The sequence below is a fragment of the Lepidochelys kempii genome, chromosome 2 (assembly GCF_965140265.1).
Source record: "Lepidochelys kempii isolate rLepKem1 chromosome 2, rLepKem1.hap2, whole genome shotgun sequence".
Taxonomy (NCBI): domain Eukaryota; kingdom Metazoa; phylum Chordata; order Testudines; family Cheloniidae; genus Lepidochelys; species Lepidochelys kempii.
In genome coordinates this window covers 107,860,999-107,875,938 of record NC_133257.1, presented here as the reverse complement: position 1 = coordinate 107,875,938, position 14,940 = coordinate 107,860,999, and the positions used below count along the sequence as shown (strand labels likewise).

The window sequence follows — 14,940 nt, the reverse complement described above, 5'->3', positions numbered from 1 at the left end:
CGGGAGTGGGAGGGAAGAGAAGAGGGGAGGAGAAATGCAAAAGGGAAAAAGAGACTCAGAAATCTCAGCTGCACTTCTGGCCCTTTTAAAAAGTTTGCTCTGTAAATTGGAATGAGGTCAGATTTGGAGCTTCTCATTGCACGCGGTGATTATTATTGCATCGGGTTCCAAGCCAATAGCAGCCGGCGGGGTGGGGTTTGGCACGAGGAAGCGTTGGATACAGCGAGTGATTGGCCGGGGCGAGGACTGTGAAAGGATAAAGAGGCGCTAGGCGGAATTTGGGGTCCGCTCTAAGCTGCAGCAAGAGAAACAGTGTGTGAGGGGGAAGAGGCCAATACCAGTAGCCCCGGTCTGTGTATGTGTCTCTCCTCTCTTTGGGGTTGTGCATGCAAAGGAAGGGAAAAGGAGACTATATATATTTATCGCATTAGTCACCGCTCTTCCAACGGGGAAGGTACACATTTATTCATGCTACCCGGTTGCATGAGTGGGGTTTTTTTTTTTTTTTTTTTTTTGTTCAGTACCTCTCAACAACCAATTAATTAACTGCACAAGCTCCTGATCACTGACTGCACAGCCACGAGTCCTGGAGTCCGGTTTTAATTTTTTTTTTTTTTGATTTTGTGTGTGTGTGAGTGTGTGTTGCCGGGCTCAGTAGTGGGAGGCTTTACCAGCGCGTGTGCTGTTTTCCTGAAACATCTTGGGCAGAGAAAAAGCACTTGTGAACTGGAATCAACTGCTTCGGGAAGGGGAGGGGGGAAACACTGACAAGAAGAGGGGGAATTGCAGCATTTTTTAAAGAAACTCTATGTCTGTTCCACTTTGAGCACTGGCTGCTGCCCCTAAATTAATAGAGAGCAAAGGGGGAAGGACTGCACAGAGCGCTGGAGACGAGCCTGTCTGGAACTACAACTACTTAGCAGAGGGGCTGCGCGCTGGCGAAGGGCTGAACATTTTGCTGTGGTTTGGGACTGTCTGATTCGTTCCCCTTCCTCGTTGTACTTGTTAAAGTTGAGAGCATTTTTTTTTTTTTTTACGTTGCACTGGTGTCGAGCTGAGCCCCGGCGACCTCCCTGCAAGCCGCCGCCGCCGCGTGTGTGTGAGACCCAGAGATGGTGCAGCAGACTAACAACGCGGAGAACACGGAAGCGCTTCTGGCCGGAGAGACCTCGGACTCCGGGGCCGGCATCGAGCTGGGCATCGCCTCCTCTCCCACGCCGGGCTCCACCGCTTCCACCGGGGGCAAGGCGGACGACCCGAGCTGGTGCAAGACCCCCAGCGGGCACATCAAGCGGCCCATGAACGCCTTCATGGTGTGGTCCCAGATCGAGAGGAGGAAGATCATGGAGCAGTCCCCGGACATGCACAACGCCGAAATCTCCAAGCGCCTGGGCAAGCGGTGGAAGCTGCTCAAGGACAGCGACAAGATCCCCTTCATCCGGGAGGCGGAGCGGCTGAGGCTCAAGCACATGGCGGACTATCCCGACTACAAGTACCGGCCCAGGAAGAAGGTGAAATCGGGGAACAGCTCCGGCAAGCCCGGCGAGAAAGGAGACAAGAGTGGCGGGGGCAGCCCTGGCGCCGGCGGGGGCGGCACCGGCAGCGGGGGCAGCACGAACTCCTCCAAGCCCGCCCTGAAGAAGAGCGGCGGCTCCAAGCTCTCCCCCGGCGGCGGCTGCGGGGCCAGCAAGCCGCACGCCAAGGTGATCCTGGGCAGCAAAGCCGCCCCCTTCCCCGCCGAGCCGCCGGCGCAGGCCGCCCTGCTGCCCCCGGACCACCACTCGCTGTACAAATCCCGCGGCGGCGGCGCCGCCGCCAGCTCCTGCTCGGCCGCCGGCAAACACCCCTCGGAGAAGAAGCTCAAGCGGGTCTATGTGTTCGGCACGGGCGGGGGCCACGGGCAGAGCGCGTCCTCCTCCCCCGGGGGCGCCGTGCCGGCCAGCCCGACCCTGAGCTGCTCCACGGAAGCCAGCGACCCCCTGAGCCTGTACGAGGAGGGGGGCGCCGGAGGGTGCCAGCAGGACGGAGACTGCAGCAGCGTCTCCTGCCCTTCCCCGCCGGGCAGCAGCTCCCCTTCGGATCACCGCAGCTACACCAGCCTGAGGGCCTCTTCCCCGGCCCCCTCCACCTCCCATTCCTCCTCGGCTTCCTCCCATTCCTCCTCGTCCTCCTCCTCCTCCGGCTCCTCTTCCTCGGACGACGAGTTTGAAGACGACCTGTTGGACCTGAACCCCAGCCCCGGTTTTGAGAGCATGTCCCTGGGCAGCTTCGGCTCGTCCGTGCTGGACCGGGACCTAGATTTTAACTTCGAGCCTGGCTCGGGCTCGCACTTTGAGTTCCCGGACTACTGCACCCCGGAGGTAAGTGAGATGATCTCAGGGGACTGGCTGGAGTCCAGCATTTCAAACCTGGTCTTCACTTACTGAGGAAAATAAATAAATAAATGCCGGGGGAGACGTAGACACACTATTGAGAGGACTCGCCCACGCTGTTGGGTGTATCTTTTTTCCCTTGGAGGGGCTGATGAAACTGACTTGCTGTGCTTTTAAAAAACCGAGATGATAAAAGGCATCATCCTTTTTTTAAAAAAAAGACACGCTCGCTCCCTTCCTCTGCTTGGAGATAGACACACACACACACACATCCCCCCACGCCCCTTCCGATGCCTGGTGTTAATTTTTAGAGACTGGCGGGAGTGATTTTTTTTTTTTTGAGAGAGAGAGAGAAAGACAGACAGACAGACCGAGAAGGGGAAAAACCACACACAAGCCTCTGGGTTTTTGATTTTTTTATCCACGTTCTGTGAAGAAGGGGGAGTGATACATTGTGCTGAGTGCATTGAAGATCTCGAGTATTTTGTTCTGAGAGAGATGAGAACTGTTTTTTTGTTTGTTTGTTTGTTTTTTTAAAAAGACTGCAGGGTTTCCATGGTGTGGGGGAAGGGAAGCGAATCCTATTTCAATTTTTTTTTTCCTGCAGCAAGAGGAGATGAAGATGATTGGAGGCGGAAAGGGCGAATTGAGCTAGGAACTGAACTGAGATCCTAGTTGGACAGAGAAGAGGAAGGGGTTTAGGGTTTTTTGCCTTTTTAAAAAAAAGATGAACTGGAAACACGACTAGAGGAAGATAATAATAAACTGAAATGCATTTGCACGTATAGAGGAGAAGGTGGCAGCGCTTTTCTCAGTCACCTTATTATATAGAGAGAAAATCAATCAATAAAATGGAACTTCATGAACACGGAAAACTTTTTTTGAAACGGAGACAGATACAAAACAGTTTCTCTAATGATGTGGTACAGGGGGAATGGAGGGAGGGCGATTGCTTTTGCAAAAAACAATTTTTTTCTTCTTACTCAGAATCGTGATGGTGTTGGATTATTTCACTGGTGGGGTTTAATATAGCATGTAATCCTGTCTATCTTTTTAAGATTTCTGTAAGACTGTTGAACAGTTTAAAAAATAGTGTTAGGAAACTATAAAAGCAGATAGATGGCGCTATGTTTGATTCCTACAAAAAAATCACCAGCTTTTTTTTCATTCTTAACTCTTTAAAGGATTCAAACGCAACTCAAATCTGTGCTGGACTTTAAAAAAAAAAAATCAGGACCAAATTTTTTCTCAGAGTATGTATGTGTTTGTTCCTTATAGCTGTAAATGAAAAGACTGTTTTTTCTCACGGATGCGCTATTCCTTTATTGTTTTTTCCTTGTAAATGTAATCGGATGCCATTTTATAAGTGGATGTATTTATACTGGCCAAACATTTTTGACTTGTATTTCTTTGTCCTTTTTTGGTAGTTCTCGTTGTTACTCGCACCATTTTTATGTCTCCTTCACTGAAGGGCTAGAGTTTTAACTTTTAATTTTTTATATTTAAATGTAGACTTTTGACACTTTTAAAAACAAAAGAGAAGAGAGATGAAAACGTTTGATTATTTTCTCAGTGTATTTTTGTAAAAAATATATAAAGGGGGTGTAAATCGGTGTAAATCGCTGTTTGGATTTCCTGATTATAATTACAGGGCCGCTGGTTAATGTCTCACCCATACACACAAAAATCAGCCCCTTTATTTTCTCCATGTTTACACTCCAATCTGCAGGCTTCTTAAAGTGACAGTATCCCTTATACATGCCACCAGTGCCCAGTGTTTAATCTCATTGATTTTTGTGAGGGGGGAAGAATAAACGTAATACACAGTCTCCTAACTTTAAAAAAATCCCATAATTAAGTAAAACCATATATCGTACAGGCGCTTTAAAGCAACTGGTGCATTTACAGAAAAAAGGGATCCTGTACCTTTAACTTGTAAACCACATCTTTTGCACTTTTTTTTTATGCAAAAAAACGTGCCGTTTAAACCACTGGATCTATCTAAATGCCGATTTGAGTTCGCGACACTATGTACTGCGTTTTTCATTCTTGTATTTGACTATTTAATCCTTTCTACTTGTCGCTAAGTATAATTGTTTTAGTCTCTTATGGCATGATGATAGCATATGTATTCAGGTTTATAGCTGTTGTGTTTAAGATGAAAGAAGTGAAAACACCTTTGTACATTTAAGTCTGTATTATAAGAAGAGAAAAAGAAGATTGTGTGTTTATGTATGTTAATATAACATGACAGGCAGTAGGACGTCTGCCTAATGAGGTGGTTCCCTTAAGGGTTTTTTGTTTTGTTTTTGTTTTTTGGTCATCCATCCTGTGCAATATGCTGTGTAGAATATTTTTGTCTAACGGTCACCCCACAACACAACGTTGGGAAAGAGGAAAAAAATCATGCCAGCTAATCATGTCCAGTTCACTGCCTGTCAGATTGTGGATATACCTTCTGTAAATAATTTTTTTTTTTTTGAGAAGGAAATAAAATCAGCTGGAACTGAACCCTAAACTTTGACTGTTTTTGTCATCATTGTCATGCTACAGCTTTTCTGTGTGGTTATTCTGTAATGGTCTTAGACACTGGTACACTCTGTATTAGCAGTTAAATAAAATGTACTTACAGTGACGACTATAAAATACATCTTTTTGCAGGAACATGTACCGTACCCCACCCCTCCCCCATCCCCGCGGAGAGACTTGGCAGGCCAAAGCCTCGCAGTAAATGGATGTTAGTCTGAATGTGTGCCATCGCTGAATGCTCTCTAGGAATTTTTGTGCATTAACCAAATGCTAATAACCTTTCGCTGGAAGTAGAAAACTGCAGTGGGAATGGGGGATGGGGAAGCTGCACTCGGGAGCTGGGCGAAGCCAGCTGCCATCCGAGACGAAATCTAGACAGCAGGAATGTGTAGAAGAGGCCTCCTCAACCGTTTTGTTTGACCTTGTGACTTGAATCCTGCCTTTCCATTTCAGATCTATCTTGCAGGAAACCTGCCCGGTGGGAGGATTTGTTGATTTCAGTCTCACCTCTCCAAGGTGAAAGACATTGCTCAGTATCCTAACAAGAGAAAAGAAGGTTTAAGTTTATTAAATATATCTTTTGGAGGGATTTACCTCCAAAGATTTCAAATGCAAATGAAAGATATTTGCTCAGCTGCTGTGCAGTGTTTCCAGCAGATACATTCATTAAGAGAAGTGGACCCTCTTTCCCCCTACACACCTACCCTAGTTGAGATAAGGGGGAGGGCTGCCAAAGTAACCCACAACCTATTTTGCCATTAACTTTGGCTCTGTTCCCCAGCTTGGAACCAGTGAAGCTTTAACATATGCAGACGTCATAGCAACAAGGAGACTGTAGGGAAGGAAAATAATTGTCACCATTTATTTGTACAGTACAGTAGGCATGCTGTTTGCAAACTGAAAGGCCAACTTTCTGGGTGCCTTGGATTTTACAAGATTTCCTCAGGCAGGGTGCTGTTTATATTCCTATGTATCTTTGTCACAACTTCTTAAGCAGAGTGGTAGTGAGTGGCTATCAGTAAAGCTGTCAAGAGTTGAGGAAACTTGGAAATAAAGTAGGTGTGGGGAAGCCTAGTATTTGCATTGTAAACTAGGGGGAGGGGAATGTGAGACCCTAAACTAAGCAGTTCATTGTACTGTACATTTAGTTAAAATTGAGTCATTTGAAAGTAGTTCAGCTACAGTATTTCAGTAAAATTTCTCCTTTGGAAAACCTATGTATCTTTAACTATCCCAGTAGTATATTATTTCCAAATAATCCAAGACTTCTGCTTTTTGCTGTTTATAATTTCTTTACAAATTAACACTATATCCATTAGACTTGTGTAACTTTTTACATAGGCGTTTAGAAGACGTCTCCTTTAACTTGAACCTGTGGCATTCTGATTATAGGTGGCCTTTTTGAATCAAGGACTACATTTGTGTTTTTGCAATGACAGACTACTTTGTCTGCTTTTTTGGCCATGTGTCTTGTCTAATGTGAGTTTAATTATACTAAACATGAGTGTGCTTTCTTAAATCTGAATCAATTTTCATTCCCATGGGGGTATACATCAAAATTGTCATAATAAACAAACTCAAAATTTAGGAGCGATTGGATGACTTTGTTTCAGGCAGCCAAACGTGATGCAAAGTAGATTCTCTGGAGGATTTTAATTAACTCTTTGCAAACAGTGATAAAAAACAACACTTAAGTTGACCACAGTTGGAAGGCGGGGTGGGAATGGGAATGTGATGATTTCATAAACTGTAAGGGTGGACCCAACGGGCCTGCAGCCAAAGCCATGATTAACTGCAAGAGGGTAAACTTGAGGAGAAGACTGCCTGAAATGATGGGTTGAGTGTGTATAGGCTTCTTCGCTCTGCAATTTCTCTGTTCACTATTGTGGAGCATGTTATTCTGCTAGATACCTCCTTGGCGTGGGGAAAAGCAAAGGTGTTCAGTAAGCCAAGGCAAACCCTTCAGTACTCACATGTCCTTCTCCTCCACCCATCCAAAAAGAATAAAAAAATCTGTATGGTACTCTAATATTTTGTAAAGCACATTTTAAAATTCCATATGTATATATAATACAATTCCACCTGGGTGTTACTTTACTGTTGGGTTATCCATAAACATTCCTTTCTTTGAAAAAATACCACACATTTAATTTGGGATTTTGCAGAGCTGCTAATGTGACGGAGGTTATTTTTACACCACACTACCCTAAATCAACTCCAGGATTGTATTTCTAATTCAGAACGATACAGTCAATGGCTCTCTAATTTTTCCCTTAACATCATCCACTCAAACTTATTTCTAAATTCTCTCATTTCATTATAGCATTTAAAAATAAAATAAAAAAATCCTACTAGGAGCATCAGTGGAGTTTCTCCCACATTTGCTACCCATATGACTCCTACACATCCTGATCAAAGCGTGTGTACTGGGGAGGGCCGCATCCTTTTGTGGGTGGTGGGAGGTGGCAGGGGGAGTGATGGAAATTATAGTAGTAATTAATGTGTGTAAATAAAACCTCACCATTGTAAGGATTTTGAAGTGCCTAATATGGTGTAGTTTACACACACAGGCTTTTGAGGCTAGACACAGACTATGGAAAAAAGGATATATGGGGGTGGTGGCAAGATTGAATTGCAGTTTCTTCCTACTGACAACATTTGGAATTCAGTCAGACCATAAGCCCTGAGCATTTAGATTGTGCCACAATATGTCTATTATCTCTAATGAGATTTTACCGTTGACTACAGTTAACTTGCAGGGTTTTATGGTTTCCTGCATAAGTTGTTTTCATTTTCAGTTATAATAAAGTTCAGTATTACCAAACTGATTTAGATCTCTGGGGAATATTTGGTGGCACAAGTTGCTGCATTCATATAACTTAATGGAAGTGGCTGTCTTACATTCTTTTTAAATTAAAAAATATGTAGACATTCTTTGTTTTCTGCAGTAAGAGCCTATGCAATTGCTTTGACCAGAGGAGATACACCAAACTAAAGCACAAAATATTAAAGAAAATATAATCCAATATTATTTTATATACTCAATTTTGTTTTGCTTAAAGAGGAGTATCATTAAAATAGCATATCATTAACTTTTTTAGAAGAAAAATTAAGTAGACAGGAAATTCTGAAATCTAGAGTACATAAAAAGGGATTTTTTAGTAGAAAAAACTTTAGGGTAGTACAATTAGCTTCTGTGTACAACACATAGACCTGCTGGTACAAGGAGCTGAAATACTAGATTCTAACTTGTTTAAAGAATTACCATACCAATGTAATTTTTTAAACAAATGGTGCTTATTTTTAAAACAAAAACTGGACTTAAAAGATTGCCATATGATTGCCATTTACTCGTAGAGTCTGTGATTTTATATCATTCAGGCCTGCCTCTCCTTTGAGTTATTTCATTGCCTTCCCTGGGAAGTAGCGTGGGATGTGGCTGCATTCACAGAACATTTTCTCTCTTTTCCAAAGCAAAGTACCCCAAGAGTGATTAATAAAAAGAACATGCTTTGTACTTTCATGTTATACTTCCACCAGGGTCTCCAAGTGGCAGCAGTAGGCCACTGGAGCCTAATATAACCTCTCCCTGCTCTTATCCAATGTGGTGCACCTCAAAAGCTCAGAGGATAAAAGCTAAATCGCTAATGTAGACATTTTAAGTAAGAGTTATGCTCTTTAAATGTAATTGGGGGTAGGGAGAGGAAAATCTTAGTGCATGAAGAGCAAATTATTTAATTTCGGTTTTGTTTTCTTTGTTTGCAGCATTAGTGTCAATTACCCAACTGAAAATTAAAATAAGTGTTTACATGTAGAAGTTCAACAAGCAACTAATATAAAACATTTTCTTTTGATATGTAGATAAAGACTAAAAGGGACACCTTGTATATGAGCTAATTTTCCCTCGTGGTTTCTAAAAGGCTCTGAAGTCATTACAAATATTTAATGACTGGCTCTATAAATGTAAATAGAGTTTGGGGTTTTCCAGGATACAAAAATGATAAAGTATTGTACACTTCGTGGAACCTTTCTTCTAAAGATCTTGAAGTACTTTAATAATATTACCTATGCCTCTTGTCATCCAGATGAGGAAGGTAATATGATTGTCCTTGTTTTATGGTGAGTGAACTGAGGAACAGAAGCTGATTTACCCAAGACTGCTTACTAAGCATGGATTACTTGGAGTCTTTTTTTCTTTAACACAGTTATGGCTGTTAACTTCAGTTTTTCATGTCCTCTTACAAACATATCTCAGTACTAGTAATAATGTTCACTGAATCTTTGTAACCATTACCAGAACTAAATAATCTGGGAGGTAATGATTTATGCATGTACCTCAATGAAAACTTCCTAATGCACCCTGGCCCCCATTACTGTATAATTTCTAAATGCACTCTTTCCACATCTTGCCTTTTTCCTAGCAACACAATAACTCTCTGCTCCCGCCCCCACCCCTCCTTTCTGACATGGCTCCCTCAAACTTCAGTACCTTTACGAGGTTAAAACCTCTGTCACGTGATAAGTGTCAGTATTTGCTGACTCCAGTAGTTACCCTTACATCTGCCTTTTTATTTGAATTTAATGTAAAAAGAAGATAATGTAACAGTAGCCACTGGTATCAGTGCCTACTGATCCCTGCTATGTGATAGGAACTTTTTGTAATCCTGACTGATGCCATGTTACTGAAGCCAGGAAATAAAGACCAGTCTCTCACCAGCATTCCTGCCTGTCCCAACTTTCTTACAAGTAGGTGGGTGGAGAATTTTAAATTCTTGAAGACTTGAGGAGTATCCATCTTAGTGAGGAAAGATACAGTGGCAAGGGCAAGAGGGAATAGCTGACTGTGCTGAGAGGGCAGAGGAAGTGGGTGGGGAGCAGGCCTTGTAGGATAAGCAATGGTATTGTTCTTATTTTGGGGAGGGGAGAATTCACAGGTGTGGGAGAGAGTGTACTGGGCAAGTGTCTGACAGGAGAGTTGATCTCTCAGAAAATGGGAACTAGACAACAGGGGAGCTATGGACAGTGATATCTACAGAGTACAGGAAGCAGTTTTTCCCCAGCACATCAGCCTCCTTTGAAATAGGAGCTGACAGTCACAAAGCTTCCCCCTGCAAGGAAGAATTTAGTATTGTGTTATCTGGGCAGTTGGATCCTCCTCCATCCTATGCGAACAATTTTGTGCCTAAGTGTGAAGTACTAAGTATTATTAGTGCAGTGAGAGGAAAGCAGGAACTCAGGTGAAGTCTACATTACAAACTTTTGCTGGCCTAGCAGTGTCGGTCAGGGATGTGATCTCTGACCGACATAGCTATGCGGACAAACATCCATAGTATAGATGCAGTTATATTAGAAAAACTGCACTTTGCTGGTGAGATTATTGTGCTTGGGGAGGTCAGAGGCTGGTGTAAACTGCATCCACAGTAGGAGCACTTTGCCAGTAGAGTATACTGGTATAGCATACCACTATAGCTAGACTGGCAAAGTGCTCCTCATGTAGATCTGGTCTTACTTGCCTTTTCATGTGAGGAGGAAGGGAAAGGTTGATCGGTTTTTCTTTCCCTGCCCCATTTTCCTTGTGCTTCATTTGTTTTTTTCTATGGCTCTTGTCCATTTTTCTGCTTTTGGCTTAACATTCACTTCTCTTTCACCTTCCCCTGCCTCTCCATGGCTGTCCTATCCTTTTCAAGAGGGGTCTTACCAGTGTTATCACACATCAGAACTTATCTTCCTCTCTGTAGCTGCTCAGGTCAAACTGTTTTTCTCTCCTCACAGCTCCAACCCTTCATGGAACCTTCTGATTCCAGCATTGGACCTGTTTTTCTGCAAAAGGGGCATTGTACAGAACATATCAATAGAGGAAGACAAATAACTGAATATGGATCTATTACATAAACACAAGTTATCGCTAAGAAGCCTATCACCTATCTCAGACCCCATCTTTCCAATGAGGATATTTCTATATGTTGTCTGTCTTGACGTATCATCAATTCATGCTGGGTACAAGCTGTGCCTGCATCCATTAAGGCTAAATTAAAATAGCTGGTGACCTACATAAATAATTTAAAAGACTGTTGATCAAATTGACTATTTTGAATGGTGGGGGAGGAGCTTACCATGAAAAGGTGAGATCAGACTAGATATAGCTGTGTAATCATATCACAGATTATGAATACTTATATTTTCATGTTCAGTCACAACAGATCTTGCAATATTATATATGATTTCTTGGCATATCTGAGGAAACAGAAGTCAGTGACTTCTTATTTTAGCAACATACGTGGAGCTTTGCAGTTAAACATGATTAACAGTCCCATCAATCTCAAGGCAGTGGAACAAATATTAAAATATCTTGTCAAGATTCCAGAACTAGTCATGAAAAGTGCAGTCCTCAAGTTAATGATACCAGACTAAATTCTGTCAGTGTTGAATGGGTGTAGGGAGTAATCGGGCATAGGGAAAGTCCCTCCTCATATTAAACGTCACAACAAGACAGCCACATAGCACTCTTCTGTATTAGATGAACCTGGCTAGTACTCTTGCAAATGCTTCATGATTCCACTGGGGCATGGTCTGCTGACTTGAGCAGGTGGTCAGACTGCAGCACAATCTAGAAAGGGAAACATACCATTTCTTTTTGAGTAACAGTATGGTTCGTCCCACAAATACCTTATTCTCCACAGGACTGCACTGAGCCACCCTGCTCTGCACAACTATGACGGATCTAGGATGCTCAGGGTGGCTTGGACCTGCTATTTTCTCCCTCCATGCACCAGCACAGCTACTAGCAGCCAGTGTTATGGTTACCATTTTGACTGACATGGACTGTTGATTAGGGATCTGAAGAGATCTACTGCTTCAGCTAACAAGTCAGGCTTTCTGTAACAGACTCATATCTTTTGTAGATTGGGCACAGACGGGGACACATAACACACACTGATCAGTGGGTTACACAGGGACAAGATTCATTACTGCCAGAGCGTGAATGACATTGAAGAAGCAATTTGCAGGAGAATCCACACAATCTTTTCAGATCTGGTTCTTTCAACATAAAGAAAAGAAATGGGATTAAGACAAATTTATATGCTTTTGGATTTAGAAAATATAGTTTATGGGGATGGTATGGCTCAGAATCCTTCACATGTAGCTTACTGGTTCAAATTTACCTCAAGTCACCAAAAAGAAAGGCAAAGCAACTTCAAAGTTAACATGAGGTATTTCTGTATGTAGGTGTAAGAGCACATGTTCTCTACACGTAGGGTTGCCAACTTTTTAACTGCACAAAACTGAACTCCCTTCCTCTGCCTTTGCCCCGCCCCTTATCCGAGGCCCTGCCCTGCCCCTTATCTGAGGCCCTGCTGCCCACTCACTCTAGTCCCTCTCCCTCCACTGCTCGCTCTCCCTCACTTTCACTGGGCTGGGGCAGGGGGTTGGGGGTGCGGGAGGGGGTGAAGGCCCCAGCTGGGGGGTGCGGGCTCTGGGGTGGGGCCAGAAATGATGGTTCAGGGTGTGGGAGGGGGCTCCGGGCTGGGGCAGGGGGTTGGGGTGCAGGAGGGGGATCCAGGCTGGGGACAAGTAGTTTGGAGTGCAGGAGCAGGCTCAGGCCTGATGCAGGGCATTGGGGTGTGGGCTCTGGGGTGGGGCTGGGGATGATGGGTTTTGGGTACAGGAGGGGGCTCCAGGCTGGGGCAGAGGGGTTTGGAGTGCGGGAGGAAGTGTGGGGTGCAGACTCTGGGAGGAAGTTAGGGAGTGGGAGGGGGTTCTGACCTGGGACAGTGGGTTCAGGGTGCAGGCTCTGGCCAGGTGGTGCTTAACCTCAGGTGGTTCCTGGGTGGTGGCACAGTGGGGCTAAGGCAGGCTCCCTTCCAGTCCTTGCTTCACGCTGCTCCTGGAAATGGCCAGCATATCTGGTCTCTAGGCGGAGGCGAGGCCAGGCAGCTCTACGTGGTTTGCGCTGCCCACACCCACAGGTGCCGCCTCCGCAGTTCCCATTGGCTGCGGTTCCTGGCTAACAGGAGCTGCGGAGCCAGAGCTAGGGGGTGGGGGCAGCACCTGGAGCTTCCCTGATCGCCCCTGCAACTAGGGGCTGGACATGCTGGCCACTTCCAGGGAGCTGTGCAGAGCCAGGATAGACAGGGAGTCTGCCCTAGCCCCACTGCACTGCCGACTGGATTTTTAATGGCCCGGTCAGCAGTGCTGACCGGAGCAGCCAGGGGCACTTGTTGAATGGGTGTTCCAGTCAAAAACTGGACGCCTGGCAACTCTATCTGCATGTAGAAGAAACTTTTGCAAGATACAGAGCATAATCCCCAGATAGGGACATATTTTTATGTAATTATTCGGATATTCTCGAAACCCATTTCTTTTTATAATAAGTAAATACCAGTATTATATTGTAATGAAAGACTGTACATAGTTTACATATTGCTGAAATGATGTCAAATGTAGCTTTGGCAGTGGGAAATTGAGTGGTGCACTGGATAAATCAGCAGACTGGGAAGTAGGCCTGCTCAGTATTATTCCTGGCTTTGCTGTTCCCTGGAGCCAAGAGTAAAAATAAATAGAGAGTTTTGGTTTCCCAGTTTTTTATATGTTAAATTTGAGATAGTCTGCTTTTAAGGAGGTGGTATTCAGCACTTTCTGAAAAGCTAGCCCTCTTTATGTAGTCTCAAGTTGTGCACTCAAAAACAGTCAGGCTTCTTATGCCTCATTATATCTGTAGGTAAAAATGGACATACTGATACTTACTTATTTTGCAAGGCTGTTATAGGGTTTTGTTATTGTTAGTTAATGTTTATAGAGTGAATTGAGATTCTTGGCTGAACGTCACCAGTTAGGTGAAAAATAGAAAAAAGTACAGAGAATTAGTAAAGGATTGTTTGTTTCTACATTTCTAGAAAACTAGGTCAGGAAACAAAATAGGAAGTAGGTAATTAGTGTAGTGTTAGGATCGTCAATGATTTCTTGTCTTCTGGAATCAGCTTTGGAAAGGAGTGTGAGAATCTTCTTTCCATTAACACATGTACATACTCAGCATATGTTACAGAGAAGTAACTACTTGTGCACACTGTGAAAAAAGGTTTAACAAATTACAAAAAGGAATGATAATTGTCTTAGCAAACTGTGTCCTTTGTTTCCCCATCCCCAAGGAAAGCAAAATATGCACAGACTATATGTGAACTTTCTTCAGTGAATTAGACCCAACTGGATGTGCACAAATTCTAATTCAACTTATGAAACTGATGCATTTAATATAATTTTAAAACGACATATTACAAGAAAAAGTATAATATATTAAATAAAATTAACTATAATGTTACTATACAAGGACATCTGTGCTGAGGTGTGCACCCCACATTGGCCCTGCAAAAGCTGAGATGGATCAGGTGGGCCCAATCAGTTAATTAGGCTGCAAATGGGGAAGCTTTAGGCTGGAGCCAGCTAATTAGAGAAAGCTTACCTGCCATAAACATGTGGGGCTTCTATAAAAGACTCATAGACATTAACCTTAGAAAAGACCATCATGATTCTCTAGTCTGGCCTCTTGCAAATTGCAGGCAACAGAACCTCACACACCCACTCCTATAATAGACCCCTAACATCTGGCTGAGTTACTGAAGTCCTCAAATCATGATGTAAAGAAGACTTCAAGTTACAGATAATCCACCATTTACAATAGTTTGAATCTGCAAGTGACCTGTGCCCCAGAGGAAGGTGAAAAATCTCCAGGGAAAACAGAAACAGAAGGAGCAGGAGGGAGAAGGGAGGAATGTTTGAGGGGCCACAGGGACAAGTTGCCTAAAGTTACTCCCAGGAAGGGGAAAGTGAAGAGATTGGCAAACCCCAGAGTGGGGAAGGCCAGGAGGTATGGAAACAGCTCAGGGAAAGGCAGCAAGGTGTAGGGAATGGACCTGAGTTAGAACTTGGAGTACAGGATGGGTCTGCGCCACTGTAGGAGTGGCACCGTGAGGCAGCAAAGCAGACGACTGCCTGAGACAGCAGGAGAGCAGGAACCTTAATACACTCCCCCTGGAAGGGGGAA

The 14,940-nt window shown here is 43.9% G+C and overlaps 1 protein-coding gene across 1 annotated transcript; it reads left to right on the top strand.

The window, feature by feature from the left end:
- The first annotated feature begins 283 nt into the window (after nucleotides 1-283).
- Nucleotides 284-4,890, top strand: SOX4 (SRY-box transcription factor 4). Its single transcript, XM_073331894.1, has 2 exons — nucleotides 284-2,360; nucleotides 2,980-4,890. The coding sequence occupies exons 1-2, from the start codon at nucleotides 1,113-1,115 to the stop codon at nucleotides 3,025-3,027; spliced, it is 1,296 nt and encodes a 431-aa protein (XP_073187995.1). The 5' UTR covers nucleotides 284-1,112; the 3' UTR covers nucleotides 3,028-4,890.
- Nucleotides 4,891-14,940: the final 10,050 nt, after the last annotated feature.

Bases quoted from the DNA above. Each gene is read 5' to 3' on its own strand.
- SOX4 (XM_073331894.1), top strand. From the start codon at position 1,113: ATGGTGCAGCAGACTAACAACGCGGAGAACACGGAAGCGCTTCTGGCC. The intron at 2,361-2,979 runs GTAAGTGAGATG...TTTTTCCTGCAG, and splicing joins CGGACTACTGCACCCCGGAG to CAAGAGGAGATGAAGATGAT.